The following is a 27,792-nucleotide window of genomic DNA, read 5'->3' on the forward strand; positions in this document are numbered from 1 at the left end:
ATGTTGTTCAGTCGCTAAGCATGTCCAACTCTTTGTGACCCCATGGACTGCAGCACACCAGGCTTTCCTGTCCTTCACTATCTCCTGGAGTTTGCTCAAATTCATGTCCATTTAGTAAGTGACACACATGACCTCTCCCAATAGCAACATCCTGCACCAGAGAAATATGTTTGTTACAACTAATGAACCTGCATTGACATGCTAGCATCCAAAGTCCATGACTTACATTATGGCTCACTCTTGGTATTGTACATTCTATGAGTTTTGACATGTGTCCACCACTGTAGTATCATACAGGATAGTCTCATTGTTCTAAAAACCTTCTGTGCTCTACCTATCTTTTTTTCTTTTTAAACTTTTCTTATCCTCTGGTACTATATTGAACTTCAGCTCCATTGTGAAATAAAGCTTTGCCCTACAACCCTGAAGGAAAATATTGAAACAGTCAAATGTGATCACAGGGTGTTTTCCCTTTTATTCTTACCTAACTTCAAACAGGTGATGGAAAGTGAAGAGTTCATGTTGCTTCCAGCCAATCAACTCATTGATATAATATCTAGTGATGAACTAAATGTTCGCAGTGAAGAACAGGTGTTCAATGCAGTGATGGCCTGGGTTAAATACAGCATTCAAGAAAGACGTCCTCAGTTACCCCAGGTACGCAGGGAAATGCTTCTTTAAGTAACTGTTTTGTACTGGATAAAATAATACATATTTGATTTGCAAAAAACAGTTATCACTGTCATTCATATTAGACTGTAAGAAAGACCATCTCTTTCCAAATAACCAAGGAGATTAAGTGTTAAGCATTTTAAGTGTTTATCATTATGAACTTTTTGCTCCATTGCTTCCTCTGTTTTGCATCAACTCTAGGTTTGGGCTATAGCATAAATCAGAACCTAAATGGTACATAATGAACAAAAGAAAACAAGGATGGCTGTTATCATGTCTCCCTTCTCTATGATTTGGAAATCCCACCACAGTTTGAAGAGTAAAGGAATGATATGGGTCATAAGTGGTCACTAAATGACATGTTTGATGTTCTTGTTATTATGATTACAGTCCTTAGCAATTTGATAGTATATTCTTCTAGATTGTTATTAGAAGAGCTTATACTGCTGAAAGCATAAAGAAGCATGCTAAAGTGATACTGACCGTTCTAATTACTGAACTGGTGGTTGGAATAAATTTAGTTTTGTATTTATGCCTTCCACCCTCATTATTTATTAGATCAATTAATTAATCCAATTAGATCGCAAAACAATTGGAAACACAATCGGGGAGCATGAGTTACATATTTTCTTAAACACCTTACAGATGGCGTCTGTGCTCTAATAGTGTTTATTACCTCATAGGTGCTGCAGCACGTGCGGTTGCCTTTGCTTAGTCCCAAGTTCCTGGTGGGCACTGTAGGCTCTGATCCCCTCATCAAAAGTGACGAAGAATGCAGGTATGAATGGTCCTGGATGGGAAAAATCGACAACTAAACATTCTTGTTCTGTGCTAATTTCCTTATTTGTATTGCTTCCTAAATATTATATTTTTCAAGGCAGTATTTAACAGATTTTTCTTCTGGGCCAGAGTCAAGAGGAGATGGAAGAAGAGAAGACTGAATTTCCAGTATTCCATTCCATTAGTTTGTTTTTTTTTTAATGCGTGGTATTTATTCATGTAGAAGTGGCAATAAAGAGGTAGATTTCTAAGATTTCATGCAAGCTTGAGTTTGAAGAGACAATTCTCTGCTAGTATATCTTTTCTTGAGATAAGTTAAATAATGTTGTTGACTCCATCATAAAAGTGTGCAGAAGCACTTTTTCATTCCATCACATATGCCTTGTTAGGAATAGGACCAGCCTTGCTTTCTGAGTTTGTAGACAGAGTTAAAGGTCTGCTACACCCTTAAAGCAGCTGTGGAAAGATTTCCACTAGAGTTTGATGGCACAGTTTCATAAATTTTTTTTGATTGAAAGAAATTCTAAATGTTTTTACAAGACAAAACATTTATTTTATTGGTCTGTCTCTGAACTACAGTATATATAAAATTTAATAAACTACTTTTCCATTTGACAGATTTTATGGTTTATTTTCAAATATGAAACCTCATGGTGTTTTTAACCATTTCTTCCCAGAAACAGTGAGTCAGAACTCTCTTTAAAGTACACAAACCTTTGGATCTCCCTTAGTGACTAAAGAAACTTGTTCCAGAATCAGGGATCTCTAAAGCAGAGATAGAACATAATAGATTCATTTGCATTTCTTCAATAATTTGAAGCCTGTTCCCTTACTAGGAGGTGTTAGAGAGGGTTTTTATATGTTTACCTTTTAAACTTAAAGACAAATGGTAATTAATTCCCCTGAATACTCACAAAGTTACTTTTAAAAGAAGCCTGTTCCTACTTAGAGAAGGAACTTAACGGTTGTTGGGGGTGGAAGGAGGGGAAGAGATGGAGGTTTGGAATGGACATGTATACCCTGCTATATTTAAAATGGATAACCAACAGGACCTACTGTATAGCTGAGTCCCTTTGCTGTTCACCTGAAATTATCACCACATTGTTAACTGGCTACACCCCAATACAAAATAAAAAGTTTTAAAAAAGGAAGCAGCCTGTTCCTTTTATCATGACCTTATTATTTACTAGCTGTGTGACCTTATTCAAGTTACTTGAACCTCTTTCTGGTACAGTTCCTTTATTTATAAAACAGTACCTATTCCATAGGGCTGTCATGGAGAATAAATGAGTTAATATGTATTAAGCCCCTGTTATTCTTGTTACTATTGATTTTGTGTTTGCCCCTAAGTATTAGCTCTATAATATTCTTTCTAGGAACGCTTGAACAACTTAATTAAAAACCAGCAAGAAGGAGATCACAGTCTTTTGTATTTAGCTGAGGAAGCTAGAATAAGTTCTTGGTCATCAGGTTGGGATTTTGAGGGGGTTTGTTTTTATTTTTAGCATAAATTCGGAAGAGGCCTTAGCAAAATCATATACTGGATGTACATTATTGGGTCACGCCTGGCACTGGTCCAGCAGAAATAAATTACGTGTAATATAAATAGAGAAATGGAAATATAGTGTAATTTAGGAAGCACTTTCAGAGTTGAGAAAGAACAGAGTAACAAATTGAATTTGTATAGTCAGATACTGAATCACTCAAAGGACTCAAGTGAAGTAAGTACATAAATAGTTTAAGTTAGGATACTTTATTTAGCAAGTGTAATTACTAGGTTCTTCTCATAAAGTACCTTCATAGAAAAAGACAAAACTGTTCATCCTCAGTAGATTTATTGAGAGTGAACTATTCATACAGTCCCAAATAGAAAATTAATATTAAATGATAGTAGGGTATTTCTTTTTAGCAATCCAAATTTTGACCTAGTTTTATTACTTAAATTAATCTAGCAAATACCTAGTGTTGTGGCTGATGTGCTCCTTTGCCAGTATCCTGCGAAAGCTAAGCAAATTCACTAGAAGGCAGTAACTATGCAGACTGGTAATTAAGGTGTAATTTTTAGTTTCCCATAAGTCATTGTTAGTCTCAAGTATGTTGAGTTTTAGACTAATTTGCAGTAAGAGATGAAGTCATGATGCAAATACCAGTCAATTCACAATTCATAGTGTGACTGGCATCATTGCTGTCATGTTTGTGACCTTTATAATACTGGCTGGAGGGATTTCCCTGACAGTCCAGTGGTTAAGACTCCAAGCTGCCAGTGCAGGGTACACGGATTCAATCTCTGAGATCCCACATGCCATGTGCCCAAAAAAATAAATAACTAGCCTAAATTAATAATAATGCTGGCTGGCATTCATGATTTGGTTTGATTTATGCTGCTCCCCTTTGCCATCTTACATATACCTTAACCATATTGGGATTTGACTAACAATATTATTTAGACATTTGGAATAAAGGCAGAATTTTTTTCACAGAGACTTGGTAGATGAGGCTAAAAACTATCTCCTATTGCCTCAAGAACGACCATTAATGCAAGGACCAAGGACAAGACCACGGAAACCTATTCGATGTGGAGAAGTACTCTTTGCAGGTTTGGATCTTAATATACTGTGGCTAAACTGAATATTTTCCACATGAGAAATTGTCATTTGAGCAGTCCTTTGGACAGTTGTGATATCCACTGTCATAAGAAATACATAATGACTTACCATGGGGACTTCCCTGGCGGTCCAGGGGTTAAGACTCCACACTTACACTGCAGCAGGCACGGGTTCAATCCCTGGTTGGAGAATTAAGCTTCTGCATGCCACACAGTGTGTGGCCAAGAAATAAATTTAAAAAAATTTTTAATGTTAAAAAAAATGTACAGCCCTTTTGAAAACAAAAAATAATTTATGTATCTTGCCTCTTAACTCATGAGCCAACACTGGTACTTTCGAAAGAATGCTGTATTTTTATATAACCTAAAAATGTCATGCAGTGGATGTTTTGTTATAATAAATCATATGCATGAATTTATATTCCAGTGTGCAAGTCACCTCATAAGTACATGGAACTGTCAAAAAACATTATCTTACATCAGACAACTACACTCTTTTGTACCTCTCCTGAGCTAGACTGAGCCCAAGACATCATGTTGTATCATTCTGCTGCTGCCGTCTGCCCCTGCATATCTGAGAACTTTCAATCTTAGATGTTTTACTTCTATCCACATAAATTCAGCTCCCTTAGTCACTTGAATAACAACTTTCACAATGTTTGGTAAAACATTTTCTCACTAGTTCTGTCTCAGTCCACTCAGACTGCTATAACAGAAAAGCATATACTGGGTGGCTTACAAACAGTAGAAATTTATTTATTTCTTACAGTTCTGGAGGCTGGGAAGTATTTTGGTGTCTGTTGAGGGCCCGCTTCATTCTTCTTCATAGACTCCATCTTTTCATCTTTTGCTATGTCCTCAGGTAGAGAAAGAGGCACAGGATCTCTGTGAAGTCTCTTTTATAGAAGCACTAGTTCCATTCTTGAGGACAGAGTACGTCCCTAAAGCCTCACCACCTGATACTATCACATTGAGGATTAGATTTCAATATATAAATTTCGGAGGGACACATTCAATCTATAGCAAATTCTTTCTCTTCAATTTTTCTTTTCAAATCCTGATTCATGGAGAAAATGCAACCTATGGTAATCTTTTTATTTATGGTTCCCACATTTCAGAATTCCATTACTCTTAAATATAGGCTTCCTGGGATTCTGTTTGATGTGTGAAGTGTTCTATCACTTTTCATCAGGAAATCCCATAGAATCACTGGGTCATAGTATGCTTTCCCATCAACCTAACCAGTTGCCTATCTTTTCCCCTTCGTTTTTATTTTCTCTTGGCATGTGGGAATATATTTTCCCTTACATTTTTAGAGGAAAAGTTTGACAATTTATGTTTAATTTCTCCTTTTTAAATTTTTTCATCTCCATTTCTTCACATAGAGTATTGCTGCATTTCTTCAAGAAGAAAATGGATGCCAAGTTTTCTTTTTCTCTCTAATCTTCATCAGGCTTTTTTTCCTCTCTTTTGAAAGCATTCCTTCATTCTTGTTTTAGATTTAAAACTCAATTATTAATTTATCATGTACTGAATTCTCCTATACTCCTAGTATCCTAATGCCTTTGTTCATTGTTATTAGCAAATTTATTTCTATTATCATTCTTATTTATTCCTGTGACTTTCATTCCTATATATGCATGCTCAGGTATGTATTCACATACTCATATGGGTTTACACAGATGCTTGCTTACATGCTCACACCTATATACATCTGCCTCTTCACTCCCACATAGCATCTGTAGTTGCTGTCAGTTGGTGAATAAATTATTGCCAGATCTGGTTAAGTTCCCAGGGAAATCTTTATACCATTAGTTTAGCTTTGTTGGTTAAACTAGATAAATTATATTGTTAAAGGTCTTTTATTTATAAAAGCAGTTTGTTGTGCCAGCTCCCTGTACATATAAGAATGCTATAAACATCAGAGTTTCTGTTCCCCAATTGTGAAAGTTGGTTGTCTACTTTTTTTTTAATTAGAAGGATGCAAGATCTAATTATTTGGTACCTGTGGTTTATTTTCATGATATCAGGTTAGTTTCAGGAATTCTAGTAGTAGGGCCATCTTTGTGGAGGTATATACATTGTTATCAAGATCTATTAAATATTTTACCTGGCTGTTATAGTACCTGAAGTAGGGATAACAATATACTACTGCTCCATGAGCCTCAGAACATTCTGGCAGAGATTAACAACTAGATTAAGGAAGAGGGGAGGATAATGGAAACTCAGGGGGAAGTGGAACAGAAGAGAAACCCTATATGATCAAAAGCTAGAGGCTAAACCAAATAGGTGTATGGGAAGTATATTTCACATCTAGGGTTCTTTCTGGATTGGTGGGAAGGTACCAATCCAGTGGAACTAGACAAGGTACACCTTTGGGGATGCTGAGAGAAAATAATGTAGCTCTATTACATACAGATTTAAACTTGACTTCACCCTGGTAGGCTACAGTCCATGGGGTCACAGTCAGACATGACTGAGCAACTTAATTTTCTTTCTTTCTTTCTTTCACTTGGATTATTCAACAACCGCCATCTTTATCCTGCTGGTTCCCACCATTTTCTTCCAATGTGACATGACTATAAATTGTCAGGTGCCATGTTTTCAATGTGTAACTATCTTCACTAAAATCTCATTCACCTCTTTTGATTGTATAATGGTGTTAATGAATCACACTTTGCCTTCTTTAGAAGCCATTTAAATTGGATCAATTTCATGATCTCAAACTCTTGCTAGTAATCTCATAATTTCATATTGCTGATTGGGTATCTGATTCCTCCACTATATTGTTATTACTTCAGAGCAAGGACCAGTTCTTATTTATCTTTGTAGTTTCTAGATTGTATAGCAATCTTGTCAGAACAGACACTAAATAAAGATTAATTGCATGCTGTTGATCCTGCTGAACACTAGTGAGAAACTAGCATTGACCCATCATAATGAATAAAAAAGTAAAATTTGGAAAGAATAATGGATTGTTAATGTCACTTTGTAAATGAAAGATTTATTTTTGAGTAACATTTTCTTTTTCTGAACATAGAAGTGAATACACGTGCAATATGGTGGCTCAGCTGCTAAAGAATCTGCCTGCCATGCAGGAGACCTAGGTTCAATCCCTGGATTGGAAAGATCCCCTGGAGAAGGGAATGGCTACCCATTCCAGTATTCTGGCCTGGAGAATACCATGGACTATATAGTCCATGGGGTCACAAAGAGTCAGACATGACTGAGCAACTTTCACTCACTCACACATGCAATATAGAAATTGATTAACAGAAAAATGTAAAGAATAACAGGTAAACCATCTATCACTTCTTTACACTATCAAGGTTTCCATTTTCATTTGTAGAGAAAAGCCATTAGGTCTTTTCTAATGGCTTTTCTCTACAACTGGTATTGGTTTTCCCTGCTTTCTTAGTCTCTTTATGCCAGATCTGACCTTTATTCTTGAGTCATACTATTACACTGATATTTTAGATCTTGACTCATCTGTCTCTACTTAAAACTTAATCCTTAATTTTCTTTGATTATTATTGCAATTTTGTTTACATTATCTTCGAAATGCAAATTACCAGTTCTCACTTAACTTTGGAAAATTTAGTCTTCCTTTCTTCATCCTGGAAGCCTTAGATCAAATCTATAACCTCAGTAGTTTTTTTACTTAGAAGCATTTACTCCTATTGATGTCTTCTGGCTTTTCCTCTTGTTTTCCATTAGGTTTCTTGATGCTTCTCAATTCTGTGTTTCTTTCTTTTTATTTTATTTTTTTTTTAGTGTTCACAGTTCTTTGATCTTTATCACAGATACTTTATGAAAGTTGCCTACTTTAAGGTAACACTTTTTGACCAAATCTGTCTTTGAAGTAATTTTTTTTTTTTAGAGTCAGCATCTCACACATATAAAACTATATGTCTCCTTTTCAGCAATATTTTTCCTTAAGTACATCACTTAACACAAATTGATAATTCTCACAGCAGAAACTATGCATACACTTTATCTTGCTAAATACCATGTGCATGTATGTGTACTCAGTCACTCAGTCATGTCCAACTCTGTGCAACCTTATGGATGGTAGCCCATCAGACTCCTCTGTCCTTGGAATTTTCCAGGCAAGAATACTGGAGTGGGTTGCTGTTTCCTCCAACGGATCTTCCATACCCAGGGATCGAATCCCACATGTCCTACATTGGCAGGCGGATTCTTTACCACTGAGCCACGTGGGATGCCCCACGTACAGTGTGCTTGACTTCTAATAATAACTTAGTTCAGTCCCAGTTATTGCAGTCACCTGCTGCTTTGGAAATTATAATTCACATAAAATTGCCATGAGGCAGTGGAATTGAACAGCTCTTTCCTTTTCTTGTTTCCCCGGGTCACAAGAAAGGTATAAATTTGATTTCTTAATGGCCTTTTTTCCCCTTTAGTATCAAAGAACACAGTTTATGAAGTGATATTAACTTCATTTGCAGCCATGAAATCCAATAAAAAGCTGGTTTCAATGGCTTTCATTATAAAATTGTGCCTGAGTTTTAATAATTAGGCTGTTTGATTTGTCTCAGGTGCTTATAACCCTCATATTTGCAGCCAAATCTTATGTTAGAAGTGAAGGTGCTTTCTCTGATATAGAAACTCCAGGCATATATCCCAGAACAGAATTCAAATTGAAGCAAACTGATATATACAAAACTTACTGTGACTTAGTTGAATACTTAGTATTAGCTGAATATCCTAATTTAAATGAAACCATAATAAAATGTATACAACATATTGAGATTTGAAATAAGGAAGTGAGTTTTCAAATCCAGCAGAAGATGGTTAGAGACATTCTCATTTTATTCTGGCTCAGGAAGTTATTGCAGAGAAGGCAATGGTACCCCACTCCAGTACTCTTGCCTGGAAAATCCCATGGACAGAGGGGCCTGGTAGGCTGCAATCCATGGGGTCACTAGGAGTTGGACATGACTGAGCGACTTCACTATATTTTTTCACTTTCAAGCATTGGAGAAGGAAATGGCAACCCACTCCAGTGTTCTTGCCTGGAGAATCCCAGGGACGGGGGAGCCTGGTGGGCTGCCATCTATGGGGTCGCACAGAGTTGGACACGACTGAAGCGACTTAGTAGCAGCAGCAGCAGGAAGTTAGAGACCTCCTTGAAACCATTAGTTTTCAAATGTTTTGAGGTTAAGTTATCTTTAGACCTCACCCTCTATGCTCCAGAATCTAGCTCTTATTTTAGATTGAAATAGAGATGATTTTAAAGAATAACAAATTAAAATTTTCTGCTATAATTAGTTTTCTCTTTTTTTCAGGGAGCGCTCAGAGCTTTACTGAACTCTGTTTGAACCTTTTATTCTGAGTGTTACTTTTGAAAAATGTATTCAAAATGTTTTCTGATCTTAAATGTCATGTTGGATATTGTAGAATTCAATACAGACCAGATAAACAGAAAGCAAATATTTTGAAATATGTCATAAGAATTTCTGTATTATTTTTAGTCACAAGACAGTCTATAAAGAGATCATGAGTAGATGAGCCAAAAATCCCTCCCCAGAAAGAATAAGATTATGGTAATCCCAGTGGAATAAGCAAAAATCATAATTTATATTTTAACTTGCTTCTAGAGGCATCTGGCAAGTCCAAGCATTAGCTAGCTAGCTAAAGTCGCTCAGTCGTGTCCGACTCTTTGCGACCCCATGGACTGTAGCCCATCAGGCTCCTCCATCCATGGGATTTTCCAGGCAAGAGTGCTGGAGTGTCCAAGCATTAGGGCTGTTTAATGGTTAACAGTGAGTGATATGCTTTAGGACAGACATTCTCCTGACCGTTTCTGTTACTTCCCCAGTTGGTGGTTGGTGCAGTGGAGATGCCATTTCTAGTGTTGAACGATATGATCCACAGACTAATGAATGGCGAATGGTAGCTTCAATGAGCAAAAGGCGATGTGGAGTTGGAGTCAGTGTTCTTGATGACCTGTTATATGCAGTAGGAGGCCATGATGGATCCTCTTATCTCAACAGTGTTGAAAGGTAAGGTCAATTTGAATTTTTTTCTCTACTATCCATATTGTTTTGTTTGAGATACTAATTAGAAACTGATGTAACTTGTTGCTTTAGTTTTGTGTCTGTGGCACTAGTTGGCAGCCTAAACCACTTACTGTAACAAATAAGTCCTTTATAATCTGACCTCCACTTATTTTTCCAGTCTGTCTTCCTCAGCACACCACTATTTCTTAAACACTCTAGTGCAGACCCACCAAATTGCTTGCAGTTCCTGGACATGCTATGTCCTTTTTGCCTATATGTTTGCATGCCATTCTCTTCCCTGGAATCTCTCTTAAAGATTCAAAGGTTACTTATTATATAAAGCCTTGTCTGGCACCATGCAGACTAGTTAATTACTCAGTCCTCTCATCTTTCACAAGTATTTTGAATATACTTGTACATGTGACATTGGCTATAATTGTTAAAATATATTCTCCCATATCTATCACAATGCCTGGCACACTGGAAACATACAATAATTGATTTTTTAATAACTTCTAGCTTCTTGTCACCTACCCTTTTTCATTCAGCCATGTTCCTGATACTTATGAAATACATCTATGAAACGTTTCAGTGTATCAAGATCTAGAGATACAGATTCTGTAGTTGAAAATAACATGAACATCAGAAGAATCAGTGCCATAGAAGTTAAAAAAAACACACACACACTTAAAAACAAATTGAATTAAATAGAGTGGAAATGATTAAATATTAACTATATCATATGCCATCACATTTATAAGCCTAGCCAAATTTTCTTTGTGTAATACAGACCCTGTCTTGATGTGTTCTCTGTAGGTACGACCCTAAAACAAACCAGTGGAGCAGTGATGTGGCTCCCACAAGCACCTGCAGGACAAGTGTAGGTGTGGCTGTGCTTGGAGGCTTTCTCTATGCTGTGGGTGGCCAGGATGGCGTGTCCTGCCTCAACATTGTTGAAAGGTGAATTTTTTAACTTATTTTCAGTTTTTTTTTAAAAGAATATAGAGGGCTTTTTTAAAGGAATAATTTAGAACACTAGAAATTCACTATCCAGTAGATTTCCCATGAGCTGTGAGGAAAAGGTTTTCAGTTAACCTTATAGTCTAGGAAGATGAAAGATATAATCCAGTTTTTACACTTATATGTTATATAGGCTGAGCCTAACAATGAAATGTTGGAATCATATTTTAAATTACATTTTATGTATGATGTCAAGCATACCACTTCTGAAATCTGTTCTGATTTTTTCCCCCAGTATTTAGAATGATTTTCCTCAGAGTTCCTTCAGGAAAATGATTAATTCTTGGTGCAGCATATATCTTATAAGGACTATAAAGTATTTTGTATATGGATTCTCATTAATTCTTGAAGTATACTTAGGGAAATATTAGTGGGCTGCCTTGATTTACTTTATACTTTTACAGATCAGTGAATTTTGGTGAAATAGATTCTATTTTTTAATTTCTTGCTCCATCATTTTTTTGTCATTCTACCTTAGAGATTAGGTCTTGGAATCTCATGCACTTAATTACTGGCAAGAGCACACTATGCTTCATCCCCTCTTCTTCTTTTTTTATTTATTTTAGTTGGAGGCTAATTACTTTACAATATTGTAGTGGTTTTTGCCATACATTGACATGAATCTGCCATGGGTGTACATGTGTTCCCCATCCTGAACCCCCTCTCCCACCTCCCTCCCCATCCCATCCGTCAGGGTCATCCCAGTGCACCAGCCCTGAGCATCCTGTCTCGTGCATAGAACCTGGACTGGCAATCTATTTCACATAAGATAATATACATGTTTCAATGCTATTCTCTCAAATCACCCCACCCTCGCCTTGTCCCAGAGTCCAAAAGTCTGTTCTTTACATCTGTGTCTCTTTTGCTGTCTTGCAAATAGGGTCATCGTTACCAACTTTCTAAATTCCATATATATGCGTTAGTATACTGTATTGGTGTTTTTCTTTCTGGCTTACTTCACTCTGTATAATAGGCTCCAGTTTCTCCCACCTCATTAGAACTGATTCACATGTATTCTTTTTAATGGCTGAGTAATATTCCATCATGTATATGTACCACAGCTTTCTTATCCATTCGTCTGCTGATGGACATCTAGGTTGCTTCCATGTCCTGGCTATTATAAACAGTGCTGCGATGAACATTGGGGTACACGTGTCTCTTTCAGTTGTGATTTCCTCGGTGTGTATGCCCAGCAGTGGGATTGCTGGGTCATATGGCAGTTCTATTTCCAGTTTTTTAAGGAATCTCCACACTGTTCTCCATAGTGGCTGTACTGGTTTGCATTCCCACCAACAGTGTAAGAGGGTTCCCTTTTCTCCACACCCTCTCCAGCACTTATTGTTTGTAGATTTTTGGATAGCAGCCATTCTGACCGGTGTTAGATTTCATCCTCTCTTCTTAAAAAGAAATGTTTTGAAATAGCATTTACTAATAGTGTTATCATAATTAAGTAGACGAGTTTAACTCTGTCTTAAAGTTACAGGTAACTCTTGAAAGCAATGCCAGTTCCCGTTTATGTTTGTCAGGACACTTATTTCTCCACTTTGAAAACTCTATGCAAGGGGATTCTGGGAAGATAGTTGATTTATAATGTGTTGGTTCAAGTGTACAGCAAAGTGAACCTGTTATACATATACATATATCCACTCTTTTTTAGATTCTTTTTCCATATAGGGCATTACAGAGTATTGAGTAGAGTTCCCTGTGCTATACAATAGGTCCTTATTAATTATCTATTTTATATATAATAGTCTGTATATGTCAGTCCAGTGTTCCAGTTTATCCCTCCCCTGCCCTTACCCCCTGGTTATCATAAGTTCATTTTCTATATCTGTAACTGTTTATGTTTTGTAGATAAGTTCATTTGTAGCCCTTTTTTTAGATTCCACATATAGACGATATCATATGAAGTTTGTCTGTTTCTGACTTCTCTCAGTGTGACAATCTCTAGGTCCATCCATGTTGCTGCAAATGGCATTATTCATTCTTTTTTATGTCTGAGTAATATTCCTTTGTTGGAGAAGGCAATGGCACCCCACTCCAGTACTCTTGCCTGGAAAATCCCATGGATTGAGGAGCCTGGAAGGCTGCAGTCCATGGGGTTGCTGAGTCGGACATGACTGAGCAACTTCACTTTCACTTTTCACTTTTATGCATTGGAGAAGGAAATGGCAACCCACTCCAGTGTTCTTGCCTGGAGAATCTCAGGGACGGGGGAGCCTGGTGGGCTGCCGTCTATGGGGTCACACAGAGTCGGACACGACTGAAGTGACTTAGCATAGCAAGCAAGCAATATTCCTTTGTATATGTGTACCACATCTTCTTTATCCATTCCTACTGATGGACATTTAGGTTGCTTCCTTGCCCTGGCTATTGTAAAGTAATGCTGCAGTGAACACTGGGGTGAATGTAAGTTTTTGAATTATGATTTTCTCTGGATATATTCCCAGGAGGGGGATTGCTGGATCATAAGGAAGCTCTATTTTTAGTTATCTGAGGAACCTCCATGTTATTCTCCATAGTGGCCATGTTTACATTCCAACCAACAGTATTGGAGGGTTCCCTTTCCTCCACATCCTCTCCAGCATTTATTGTTTGTAGATTTTTTGATCATGTCCACTCTGACTGGTGTGAGGTGGTACTTCATGGTACTTTTGATTTGCACTTCTCTAATAATTACAGATATTATCATGTGCTTTTCAACCATCTGTATGTCTTTTTTGGAGCAATGTCTGTTTAGATCTTCTGCCCATTTTTTGATTGGGTTGTTTTTTTGTTTTTTTTTTTAATTGAGCTGCAGGGAGCTGTTTGTATATTTTGGAGATTAATCCCTTGTCAGTTGCTTCATTTTCAAGTATTTTCCCCCATTCTGAGGGTTGTCTTTTCATTTTGTTTATGGTTTCCTTTGCTTTTGAGTTTGTTTAGGTCTCATTTGTTGATTTTTGTTTATATTTTCATTACTCTAGGAGGTGGATCAAAAAAGATCTTACTGCAATTTATATCAGTGTGTTCTGCCTGTATGTTTTCCTACAAGAATTTTATAGTATCTGGTTTTACATTTAGGTCTTTAATCCATTTTATTTTGGGGTATAGTGTTAGGTTGTGTTCAAATTTCCGTCTTTTACATGTAGCTGTTCAAGTTTTCTCAGTACCACTTATTGAAGAGACTTCCTTGTGAAGCCCTTCCTAAATTCCTGATTCATGGAAACATATAGTTAGTGTGGAAAGTCACTGAGTTTGGGGTGGTTTGTTACACAGTGGTAGATAACTGGAGCACTGGTACTGTTATCTCAGGAACTCTGGAACTGCTTCTCAGAGCTGTGACTAAAACTTCCAACAAGGCTTAGCTTTGGAAGTGCCAGAAAAAGCTGCTGCTGCTGCTGCTGTTGCTTCAGTCGTATCCGACTGTGCAACCCCACAGACGGCAGCCCACCAGGTTCCCCCGTCCCTGGGATTCTCCAGGCAAGAACACTGGAGTGGGTTGCCATTTCCTTCTCCAGTGCATGAAAATGAAAAGTGAAAGTGAAATAGCTCAGTCGTGTCCGACTCTGTGCGACCCCATGAACTGTAGCCCACCAGGCTTCTCCATCCACGGGATTTTCCAGGCAAGAGTACTAAAGTGGGGTGCCATTGCCTTCTCCGAGAAAAAGTCTAGAAGCTGAAATTAACTGTGACAGCCAGATTGAAGGGCCATTGCTGAGACAATATCTACAGGGTTGGCAAACAAACAGAAAGTGTCTAGTCTTTCCTTTTGGCAAAATCTAGTAGAGAGCCACCTTAGCAAAGGAGAAATGTAGTTTTCAGATTTCTAGCCACAGCATCATAAGTCAGAATACTAATAACAATGGAAAATATGTTAGATAATCACTGTACACTGGACCATAGCAAATCTATATATCTAACATATCTTTAGCATGATTTCATACCTTATGGAAACAGCTTCACTTAACAAAAACATGCGTGCAGTCTTTGGTTTCTCTTACTGCAGGTATGATCCAAAGGAGAACAAGTGGACTCGGGTGGCTTCTATGAGTACCAGAAGACTAGGTGTAGCTGTGGCTGTGTTAGGAGGGTTCTTATATGCTGTAGGTGGCTCTGATGGGACATCTCCACTCAACACAGGTTAGTCCCTTCCAAAGTCAGTCTGGTTCCCCCAAATCAACACATTTTTCTTAGGAGAGTCCCCTCACAAAAAGTATAAGATGTCCATGTTATCCTATAATTTATTAAGAAAATTATTTTTCCACTAGGAGAGTGCAACTCATAGCTGTTCATCAGGTCTTCTGCAGCCATAGTCTACTGGTGTATTTCTAAAGTATTTCTTTCTCCCTTAATTTCACAAGTTACTGGGAATTTATAGCATTTATATAATGCTATATAAACTAACATTATATAAATGCTAGAGAAACTTATTACTATAAACCATTTTATAGCTATCCTCTCATTTAAACATACAAAGAGATGCCACAAGTCACCTAGCTTAGAACTAGGTACTTTGACTCCAACACATGTCCTTTCCACCAACCATACCTAAAAGAAATCAGTCCCTGATGAGAGTATAGTGGTATTGTCCAAAGGTAGATGAGTCTTTCTCAAAAGCAAAAATCAGACTGCTTATTGGAAAAAAAAAAAAAAAACATGTTATCAAAAAGCAGAGTAGCTATGAAGAAAACTAGAGGTGGGAGGAAATGATTGAACAGTCACTTACTGGTTTTTCTTTTCCCTGCAGTGGAGCGTTATAATCCTCAGGAAAACAGATGGCACACCATAGCCCCTATGGGGACCCGGAGGAAACACCTAGGCTGTGCAGTGTATCAGGATATGATCTATGCCGTAGGAGGCAGAGATGACACTACAGAGCTTAGCAGTGCTGAGAGATACAACCCCAGAACTAACCAGTGGTCTCCGGTGGTGGCTATGACATCCCGCCGTAGTGGAGTAAGTGCCTGGCTACTGGAAACTGAAAAGCAAGCACCAAAAGAGGGAGGGCTGTGCAGAAGAAGTCTGATCTGTAAAATATAATACAAGGGGCACAGAGGGGATGCACTGGATGCAGAACAACCCCTATTACTTTTGTACTGGAAAAAAAAATGTTAATTTCTTTTGATTACTGTTATCCCAAGAAGATACGTAACATATCCAATCATATCTTTACTTAGAGAATTCCTTTTTATGATTTATTTTTATTGAAGTATAGTTGATTTACATTGTTTATTTCTGCTGTATAGCAAAGTGTATAGTTATATTCTTAATACTCTTTTCCATTATGGTTTATCCCAGACTACTGAATATAGTTCCCTGTGCTATACAGTAGGACCTTGTGGTTTATCCATTCTATATGTAACAATTTGCATCTTATGTTTTATCTTATAATCAGTTGCTTCTTTGAAAGCCATCTCCCTGTCTATCTACTACGTTTCCTAATTTTACTCATGTTCATTGATATCTATCAGATATATGGGTTCATCTATACCCAATGAAGGTAAATATTCCTACCTAGTGTTTCTAGGTGATATTCTAAGTAGTTGACATACCAATTGAATGTTTAGGCAGAAACACATCTGGCCCCACCACCAGTCTACACAGACTGGTTTGAGTCCATCCCATCTATAGTATAGATGACCTGTGTCGTGGTCTAGACCATGAACAATGACCTGTAACTACAAGAAACTTCCAGAGTGAAGTGTAGAAGTTATCCATTCTAGGAGATTTAACCAATAAACCATTGATCCCAACAGGAGCTCATCAATGCAGGATAACAGGTGGGATAACCCAGCTTTAGCTAACAATTTCATAATCTGATAAAAGGGAGTGAATTCTGGTTTGCAGAGATCCAAGACCACCACCAGTGGGCATCAGCTAGTCAAAGCATTCACATGCCTGTGGCTCTTTATTAGTGTCAACAGCAGCTTCTTTGTCATGTTCCTATTGTTTTCACTGCTACATTGTGTTGATTATATATCCACTCATTTAGCCAATACTTATCAAGTACTTCCCTGGTGCCTCAGACGGTAAAGCGTCTGCCTACAATGCGGGAGGCTGGGGTTCTAATCCCTGGGTTGGGAAGATCTCCTGGAGAAGGAAATGGCAACCCACTCCAGTATTCTTGCGTCGAAAATCCCATGGACAGAGGAGCCTGGTAGACTACAGTCCATGCAGTCACAAAGAGTTGGACATGACTGAGCGACTTCACTTTTCTTTATCAGGTGCTTACTATGTGCTGGAAAAGGTCAATTTTCATTCCATCCCAAAGAAAGGCAGTGCCAAAGAATGTTCAAACTACTGCACAATTAATTGCACTCATCTCACACACTAGTAAAGTAATGCTCAGAATTCTCCAAGCTAGGTTTCAACAGTACATGAACCGTGAACTTCCAGAAGTTCAAGCTGGATTTAGAAAAAGCAGAGGAACCAGAGATCAAATAGCAAGGATCTGTTGGATCATAGAAAGAGCAAGAGAATTCCAGAAAAACATCTACTTCTGCTTCATTGACTGTGTGATCACAACAAACTGTGGAAAATTCTTCAAGAGATGAGAGTACCAGACCACTTTATCTGCCTCCTGTGAAACATGTATGCAGGTCAAGAAGCAATAGTTAGAACCGGACATGGAACAGACTGGTTCAAACTTGGGAAAGGAGTACGTCAAGGCTGTGTGTTGTCACCCTACTTATTTAACTTACATGCAGAGTACATCATGCAAAATGCTGGGCTGGATGATGTACAAGCTGGAATCAAGATTTCCAGGAGAAATATCAATAACCTGAATTATGCAGATGACATCACCCTTATGGCAGAAAGCAAAGAGGAACTTAAGAGCTTCTTGAAGAAGGTGAAAGAGGAGAGTGAAAAAGCTGGCTTAAAACTCAACATTCAAAAAACGAAGATCATGGCATCCAGTCTCATCACTTCATGGCGGATAGATGGGGAAACAATGGAAACAGTGACAGACTTTATCTTCTTGGGCTCCAGATGGTGACTGCAGCCATGAAATTAAAAGTTGCTTGCTCCTTGGAAGAAAAGCTATGACCAACCTAGACAGCATATTAAAAAGCAGAGACATTACTTTGCCGACAAAGGTCCATCTAGTCAAAGCTATGGTTTTTTCAGTAGTCATGTATGGATGTGAGAGTTAGACCATAAAGAAAGCTGAGCACTGGAAAATTGATCCTTTTGAACTGTGGCATTGGAGAAGACTCTTGAGAATCCCTTGGACTGCAAGATCAAACCAGTTAATCCTAAAGGAAATCAATCTAAATATTCATTGGAAGGACTGATGCTGAAACTGAAGCTCCAATACTTTGGGTACCTAATGTGAAGAGCTGACCCTGATGCTGGGAAAGATTGAAGGCTGGAGGAGAAGGGGACAACAGAGGATGAGATGGTTGGATGGCATCACTGACTCGATGGACGTGAGTTTGAGCAAGCTCTAGGAGTTGGTGATGGACAGGGAAGCCTGGCATACTGCAGTCCATGGGGTCACAAAGAGTCCAACACAGTTCAGTGACTGAACTGATGTTCAGTATAACTTGATTCCTATCCTCAAAGAGTTCCCAATTTAGTAAAGGAAATTAAAGTGTTTACAGCTAACTAAGGTTTCCCTGGTGGCTCAGTGGTAAAGAATCTCTCTGCAATGCAGGAGACATAGGTTTGATCCCTGGGTTCAGAAGATACCCTGGGTAAAGAAATGGCAACCCACTCCAGTATTCATGGCTGGGAAATCCCAAGGAGAGAAGAGCCTGGAGGGCCACAGTCCATAAGGTCACAAAAGAGTCAGACACAACTTACTGACTAAACAACACAGAAGACAAATCCTCTACTAGCGGCATGTGCGTTATAGGAGAACGTGGGAGAGTATGCTTAACACTTTGGAACAGGGAAGAGACTTACCGGAGTAAGTTACACGTAAAGTACCTTGAAAGAAGAGTAAGACTTTATAGAAGAGGGACAGAAAATATCAGGGAACAACACATGCAAAAGTATGGAGGCATTTAAAAAGTATGTTATTTTCTGGGACTAGCAACTACTCTGATATTAATGCAACATAGATTACATTAGAAAGTGAGGTTAAAAGGAAGGAAAGTATCGATTTCTGAAGGTCCTGACATAATAAGGACTTTAAATTTATCTTTTAAAAGAGAATTTTATTGACAACTTAGGTAGTGGATCAGAACAGGCAAATACTAAAAGAACTGAGAGCAGTTTGGAGGTTCTTGCTCACTCCCAGTGAATGTTTTACCTAACATTCAAGAAATAAATGTTTTCAACTCTGTGTAAGTATTCTAGTTGGGTATATAATTTTATAGTTCTCATAATTAAATAACTTTTGTGATTAATTTTGTCTTTCTGTGTTCAAGTAAACCAGAATGTAAGGCCATAAAGACTTATCTTTTATTAAAGAGATTTATCTAGAAACCAGTCTAAATTTCATAGTGATTCTCTAGCTTCTGCAGCAGCCACCATGTTTTGGTCCCATAGGTTGGCCTGGCAGTAGTGAATGGACAGCTTATGGCTGTCGGAGGCTTTGATGGCACAACGTACTTGAAGACAATTGAAGTTTTTGATCCTGATGCCAATACATGGAGGTAACTTTTAAGCTATGTTCAAATCACCTCACTGCTGACCTGAAATTCATGGGCTTGAGATAATAGTCTATGACCATCAAAATCAGGATGGTCAGTACATTGAATTACCTCTGGCAATATGTTGAAAAGGACTCAAAGTTACCCACATCCGATGGCTTATTTTGACCTCATTGCTCTAAAGGGGCTGATATCATACAAAATCCCTCTCTTTGCTAACCATTCAGTTTTAAAATTAGAGATAGCAAAGACAGAAAAAAACAATCTCCTTGCTAGCCACACCATGTTCAGCTCAGGAAACTAAGGCACTGAGAAATAAAATGAGCTGCCTAAGCAAGTTAGTGAGCGTTAGAATTAGAACCTGGACCTTTGTCTCCCAATCTGTCATTGCAGTTTTTATGCCCAGAAAAACAAACTGCAGTTACTGTTTAAAAAATATTTCATTTTAAAACTGATATTTTTCCTTGAGTTTTAAAAATACTTAAATATGTTATTATTCTATTTTAAAGTCTGGCAAATTTTAACAGTCACTTTTAGAGAAGAGGCTACATCTTAGGAGAGTTTAACTAAGCTAAACTGTATTTACAGGTCTGACTTGACTTTGCTTTTAAATCGTCAGTTGTCTTAACAAATCCTTCCCAACTACTTAAGTAGTTCTTACAAATTCACATCATCAGGTAACTCTTGAATTTATTTTAAATATTCAAAAATGTATACAAATTTAGCAAAATTCTCTTAAACCTTTCAACTTAAAATCTGAAGTCTAAATCTTTGTTCAGTCATGCAGTTTTTCTTCATTCACAAAGCTAATCTGATAGATGCTTTAATATTCCAAAATCTCTTAAAACACTACAAGATCTTAAAAGGTCTAATATATAGTTAATTCTCAAATTTAATATAAAACATTAGGAGTATGGGTTTGAGGTACTTTATACTAATATCTATTCTACATACTAGCTTTTCTAAGAAAATAGTTTTACCTCTGAAGCATTTGCAGGTTTCTTTCTCAGTAAGTTGGACTTACTTGCCTAAACAAGTCTGTGTAACCATCTCAGCAGTTGAGGTTGCACATTAACCACAGATAACAGTCTGGACATGAGATCTGAGGCAGCTCTCAAAGACTTTTTCATGACCATGCAAAATAAGCTGACGTCTTCTATAGTCACTATTCCAGAAGGGAACAGTCTTGGAAGTCCATTCCGGCTGCATTCTAAGTATTTCTAATTGAGAACCTGTAACTACCCACCCAGGTTTTTGCCATTAGTTTATAAGATTTAACTCATAGGTTTACTGGGTTCTTTCATCCCTGGGAAAACCACTTTGACAGATACCTGAATGACATTCTTTGGATTCTGCATCTCTCTCATGCTCTGCAGGGCTCAGTGGTCACAATACTAAAGTCAGACTTTTAACATTGTCGCACTCTTTGCTTCTACCTCTCATTTTCACAACCTCCTTCATGAAGTAAAGGTTTACTGAATGTTCTAGACCCTAGGGATACAAAGGTGAACAAAACAGTAAGCATAATTTGGGAAGACAGCCAAATTTATTTCTCATTTTCTGGCCATGATCCTACGTAAGGACTTGTTTCTCAGCAACTATTACTAATATATGTTTGTATTATTTGACCAAGTGATATTCATGAAATTCTTAAGGACCAATTGTTGAGGGATTATAAAGTTTTCTTTATAATCATATCCAGTTTTGTTCCATAAAGCTTTGAGAAGACTTCTAAGAGTCCATACAGAACAAAAGAATAAAAATAACTAACCAAAGGTTAGGCAAAAGGAAAATGTAGGTGGGGAAATATTATAGCCAGGGTCAAAATTAGCCACAAAAATGTAGAATATGTGATACTGCATAATTGTTATTCAGTCTAGATGTAGAGTTATAAAGTTATAAGGCAAAAAGTGTATATGGCACTTCTCTTAAAATAGTATTCTGTAAGTCAGAGAATTTAGTCAGTGTCTGAAATAATTCTGCTGCTTTCCAGTGCTCAGTTCCAGCTCCTAATCTTTGGAAGAGATGTACAAAGCTAAAAATATTAGTTGTGATAGACAAAGAAATGTTTTATTAACATTTATGTTATGGAAGAAACAATGCTTTTTTCAATTGGAAATCTGATTGTGTTCCTTTCTTTGCAGATTGTACGGTGGGATGAATTACCGTCGGCTTGGGGGTGGTGTAGGAGTTATAAAAATGACACATTGTGAATCCCATATATGGTGAACACACAGAAGACGGTCATGTATATCTTCCTCTGTATTCTGGAGCGCTTTGACTTTGGAGCTTTGTACAGCTCTAGAAAACACTAAACAAATCTTATTCTTTGCCGGTGCCTCAACATGTGGAAATACAAATACAGTGAAAGTACTTCACCTGCAAGATGCCACCTTTGCACAATAATTTTTGGTTCTGTGCACAAAAATATTTATTTTCGGTTTTAATTTATCATGGTACTTTTGTTGTTGGGGGGTGGTTTTTTGTTTCTGTTTTTGGATTTAGCCTTCCTCCCATCAAAAGAAAAAAAAGACAAAAAAAAAGATTTCAAGCAGTAAAACCTTATTTTTAAGATATTAAGTTTGAAACCACCAATAAGGGAAGAGGGCTACATGTGATCTAGTTGTCAGTTCTAAGCACTCCATCCACAAGACTCCACTACTTACAGAGACATACCAATGACAAAGATAGGAATACAAAGTGTATTAGTTAGCCATCATTCTTGCACTAAGCACCAGAAGACTTGAAAAATCTAAAAAACAAAAAAAAAATCTCATTTAACTAGGATAATTCAAAAGGAATATTAAATCGATAAAACCAGGACTCACATGCCAAAGTTCTCATCAGTGGACGCTCACATCTTGTTTCCTTCCATATAAAACTTGTTTGCCGCTATATTTAAAATCTTTTTTTCAAATATTTTCATTGAGTTTCTGCTAGATCTAGAGCTCTGCTCAGTGCCTCTACAAAACAGTGTACAATTCTTATACTGTCTTGAGAATCCCCCCGGTAGAATCATGTGCAACTCTGCAAGAGTTTTTGCTCAAAAACATTACTGACTGAAGCAACTTTCCTTTCTATTTCTTATTGCTACTAAGGACCAGCAGGGAGAAATGTCCTCTCCCCAGCAGTGAATACTGTTATGCAATTTACACTTGATGCTCAGGCCTGCTGAAGCTGAGGCTTACCTGTAATCATAGCCTTCCAGGGGATGAATTCTTCAGTTCGTCTAATAGTACGCTAACGAGTGTAAAGTCACTTGAGGCATTTTATTAACAAAATCTTGGTTCTTTTATAAAAACTATATATCATTATCCTCATACTATAAAGCCACTGTTACTACTACTCTCAAATTGCACTTTCTGGTAAAAAGCTAACATTTTTAAGGAAAAAAAGATACATATTACAGTGGTTTAAGTTTTTTTGTTATTGTGTTCATAGATCAGTTTTTTTCAATGTATTTTACAGGAAAATCTTTGAATAAGACTTTAACCACGACCAAAAGGAATAATCTTTTCTCCCTCCCCTCACTACAGAAATGTTTGGCAACATTTGTGTTTACATTTAAAGATCATTTGCACCTTTACAAGGAAAAATATAAGTATTTGGTAAATAATTGTTTACATGTATCATTTATGCTTTTTTCTAGCATGTATAACTTTTTAAAATAAAGGTAGTACTTACCATAAAAATTTCTGGTTAGTGCTTTTTTAATGCCTGTATCTTTACTAGTTAATTTAGGTTTTTCTGTTTCTATATCATTTATATTTTCTATATGTAAAGTTATAAGTACTTTCAACGTGAAGGAATAAAGGGATTGATAGCTAGAATTATTAATTTTTATTGTATATTTTATCAATAACCTCACATATGCAGATGACACGACCCTTATGGCAGAAAGTGAAGAGGAACTAAAAAGCCTCTTGATGAAAGTGAAAGACAAGAGTGAAAAAGTTGGCTTAAAGCTCAACATTCAGAAAACTAAGATCATGGCATCTGGTCCCATCACTTCATGGCAAATAGATGGGGAAACAGTGGAAACAGTGTCAGACTTTATTTTTGGGGGCTCCAAAATCACTGCCGATGGTGATTGCAGCCATGAAATTAAAAGATGCTTACTCCTTGGAAGGAAAGTTATGACCAACCTAGATACCATATTAAAAAGCAGAGACATTACTTTGCCAACAAAGGTTCGTCTAGTCAAGGCTATGGTTTTTCCAGTGGTCATGTATGGATGTGAGAGTTGGACTGTGAAGAAAGCTGAGTGCCAAAGAATTGATGCTTTTGAACTGTGGTGTTGGAGAAGACTCTTGAGAGTCCCTTGGACTGCAAGGAGATCCAACCAGACCATTCTAAAGGAGACCAGTCCTGGGTGTTCATTGAAAGGACTGATGCTGAGGCTGAAACTCCAATACTTTGGCCACCTCATGCAAAGAGTTGACTCACTGGAAAAGACCCTGATGCTGGAAGGGGTTGGGGGCAGAAGGGGACGACAGAGGATGAGATGGCTGGATGGCATCACCAACTCAATGGACATGAGTTTGGGTGAATTCTGGGAGTTGGTGATGGACAGGGAGGCCTGGTGTGCTGCGATTCATGGGGTCACAGAGTCAGACATGACTGAGCAACTGAACTGAACTGAATTGATTATCTATTTTATATAATAGCTATGTATTACCCAACCGCTAAACTCATTCTCTGGTGTGGAACTTAAAAATCGTTCAATTTTAAGCTACACATTCTTTTGATAATCATCTGGTCCAAACCGATTTATTTCTTTGCTTTAAGACTGAAAACCAAGGAAATCCTGCCTACAAGTAAATAGTCAATGATAGACCAACATTTGAAATCAGTTCCCCAAACTCCTACTCCATGTCTCTTTCTGTGCCACACAGCCACTGCTGGACCCAAAACATGGTCTGGAATTAAATATAATAATAGACCTAAAATTAATTCTAGTATGCAACATTGAAAAAGTATAAAAACTTTTATGAGATCCTTATGGTACTGCATCATTAATAGTCAGTCTTCAAGACAAAAATCACATTTCCTAAGACTCTGTTTCATATATTTGAAGGAAAGAAGAGGAATGATAACAGGAACAAAATTCTAAGAATTAGACTGTCCATAAGCAGGGAAGTCCCCAGTAAGAGCAATTCACATGGCAGTGATTCATGAGTAGAGACCCATGAATGAACACCCAGAGTGTTTGTTGGAGCCTAAAGGGTTTTTTCTTCCTTCCTGAAGGTGCTACAGTTTTAAGTGAAATGTATTTATTTTACAGAAGACATTGGTATAAAATAGAATATTTGCATAGTGATTTCTATCACTTCATGGCAAATAGATGGGGAAACAGTGGCTGACTTTATTTTGGGGGGCTCCAAAATCACTGCAGATGGTGATTGCAGCAATGAAATTAAAAGACACTCCTTGGAAGGAAAGTCATGACCAACCTAGACAGCGTATTAAAAAGCAGAGATGTTACTTTGTCAACAAAGGTCAGTCTAGTCAAGGCTATGGTTTTTCCAGTAGTCATGTATGGATGTGAGAGTTGGACTATAAAGAAAGCTGAGCGCCAAAGAATTGATGCTTTTGAACTGTGGTGTTGAACTTGAGAGTCCCTTGGACTGCAAGGAGATCCAACCAGTCCATCCTAAAGGAGATCAGTCCTGAGTGTTCATTGGAAGGACTGATGTTGAAGAACTCCAATACTTTGGCCACCTGATGCAAAGAGCTGACTCATTTGAAAAGACCCTGATGATGGGAAAGATTGAGGGGAGGAAAAGGGGATGACAGAGGATGAGATGGTTGGGTGGCATCACCGACTCAATGGACATGGGTTTGGGTAGACTCCGGCAGCTGGTGGTAGACAGGGAGGCCTGGCATACTGCGGTTCATGGGGTCACAGAGTCGGACAAGACTGAGCAACTGAACTGAACTTCACAACTCTATACCGTAAACTTGGAATTGAGTTGAGTTGGTGGTTAACTTCCTAAGTAAAGTGACATGGTAGAAGCTGAACCTCAAATGCACATTTCCTGATTCCAAATACATTCTTCTTTATTCTATGCTCCACATTTCCCATATCTGATGTCACTGTTCCCGTTTTGTTCTCCAATATCTTACCTGCAAATATCTACACTGCAGAGACTAGTTCTTAACTGTGAAGTAGAAAAGGTCCTTCCTGAACAATATTTGAGTGAAAGTAAGGAAAAAGCATTTTAAATTTTATATTAATTTAGGAAACAGATGGAGGGGATGGGATAAGGAAAGAAATACAGGAGAGAAGAGAGGATGGAAGAAGCAAAAATAGCCTGCTGCTGCTAAGTCACTTCAGTAGTGTCCGACTCTGTGCGACCCCATAGACGGCAGCCCACCAGGCTCCTCTGTCCCTGGGATTCTCCAGGCAAGAACACTGGAGTGGGTTGCCATTTTAGTAAGCCCAAATATCACTGGCTGGTTGTCTTAAGTAGTTTATGACATTGGCTCTGTATATTGCTCTGAAGTCTCTGTACTGGGAGTGATTCATAAGAAATGACAAAACTTCAACTTTAGTTGTCTCAAGGGTCCTTAACAATAGTAATCTTTAGGTTATTTAGTCATTTTAGGTTAGGAACTTACATTCTTATAAATGTAGAAGATGGATGGTATTAAAAAAAATGAAACTGTCAGTCACTCAGTCATGTCCGACTCTTGGAAACCCCATGGACTGCAGCCCACCAGACTCCTCTCTGTCCATGGGATTCTCAAGGCAATAATACTGGAGAGGGTGGCCTTTTCCTTCTCCAAGGGATCATCCTGACCCAGGGATCGAACCTGGGTCTCCTGCATTTTAGGTGGATTCTTTACCATTTGAGTATTATAACAACATCAAATATTCAGTGTACCAATAACTGTCAGTAACCTATTTATATCCTAGAAAGTTAGAATATTTACTAAAGGTATTCCAAACTCCTAGGAAAAGAGGACAGATATCTCTGGTGTGAATTTAGATCAACGTACATTTGGACTCCTACTAAAGAGGTACAGTCCTTGCCTTCAAAAAGCTTAGCTTCACACTTTTGAGTTTCATTAGTGGTTCTCAAAGTGAACCCTGAAGTCCTCAGGATTCTTTCAGAATATCCATAGGTCAAAGCTTTTTCTTTAGTAATTCTAGGAAGTTTACTTTTTTTTTTTTTTTTACTGTGATGACATTTGCACTGTCACAAAAACAATGGTAGATAAAACTGCTGAGGTATCAGCATAATTCAAAGGCTACTACTAATTATTCACCACCATCCACTTCGAGTTCAAAAGACAGAAAGTCAATTGCATCTAAGAAATTTCAACCTTTGGATATATGAAATGTTTCTGCTAATACCAAAACACAGTGATTGTCAAAAGAAAAATCTTGTGCGATTGTCTTGAGTTACAAGCTTAACAAGCCACTTCTTTTTGAAAGGATGACAAGGTTATTCAGATGTGTTGGTAGACATTTCCTGGAAAATGAACAAAGTGAGGCTGTTACTTCAAGGAAAACAACTGACAGCATTTATCATCAATAATAAAATTCAAGTTTTCAAGAGAAATTTGGGGGACAGTTGTATGGACCCACTGTGGTGGTTAATTTTGTGTCAAATTTGACTTGGATAAGGGATGCCCAGATAGCTGGTAAAACATTTTTTCTTGTTGTCTGTGAAGATGTTTCTAGATTAGCATTTGATTCAGTAGACTGAGTAGACTTCCACACGCACCAAGGTGGGTGGGAATCATGAAATCCATTTCAGGCCATACTGAACAAAAAAGCAAAAGAGGGCAGAATTCCCTCTCGCTTGAGCTGGGATGTCGATCTTTTCCTGCCCTTGAACATCAGAGCTACTAGGTCTCAGGCCCTTAGACTTGGACTCCTTATACTGCTGGCTTTTTCTTGGTTCTTCAGCTTGCAGAGGCAGACTGTGGGACTGCTTAGCCTCCAGGACTGCATGCACCAATGCCCATAATAAATCTATAGATAGAGACAGATGACAGATAGAGACAGAGATATCAATCCTGTTGATCCTATTTCTCTGGAGAACCCTGAATGATACAATTACTGTAAGCTTGGATTCAACCAAACTCAACAGTATAATGC

The 27,792-nt window shown here is 37.8% G+C and overlaps 1 protein-coding gene across 5 annotated transcripts in view; it reads left to right on the plus strand.

Annotated features, from left to right (window-relative positions):
- KLHL20 (kelch like family member 20) overlaps positions 1-23,374 on the plus strand; it is a 71,300-nt gene extending 47,926 nt beyond the window's left edge. For all 5 annotated transcript variants that reach the window (XM_005217060.5, NM_001076835.1, XM_005217062.5 and 2 more), the window contains 9 exon segments: positions 499-657; positions 1,356-1,450; positions 3,933-4,048; positions 9,900-10,083; positions 10,897-11,040; positions 15,089-15,222; positions 15,830-16,038; positions 19,579-19,685; positions 21,827-23,374. In XM_005217060.5, the coding sequence (XP_005217117.1) occupies positions 499-657; positions 1,356-1,450; positions 3,933-4,048; positions 9,900-10,083; positions 10,897-11,040; positions 15,089-15,222; positions 15,830-16,038; positions 19,579-19,685; positions 21,827-21,911 (1,233 nt within the window). In that variant the 3' untranslated portion in view covers positions 21,912-23,374.
- Positions 23,375-27,792: the final 4,418 nt, after the last annotated feature.

Source organism: Bos taurus, chromosome 16 (genome assembly GCF_002263795.3).
Source record: "Bos taurus isolate L1 Dominette 01449 registration number 42190680 breed Hereford chromosome 16, ARS-UCD2.0, whole genome shotgun sequence".
Classification (NCBI taxonomy): domain Eukaryota; kingdom Metazoa; phylum Chordata; class Mammalia; order Artiodactyla; family Bovidae; genus Bos; species Bos taurus.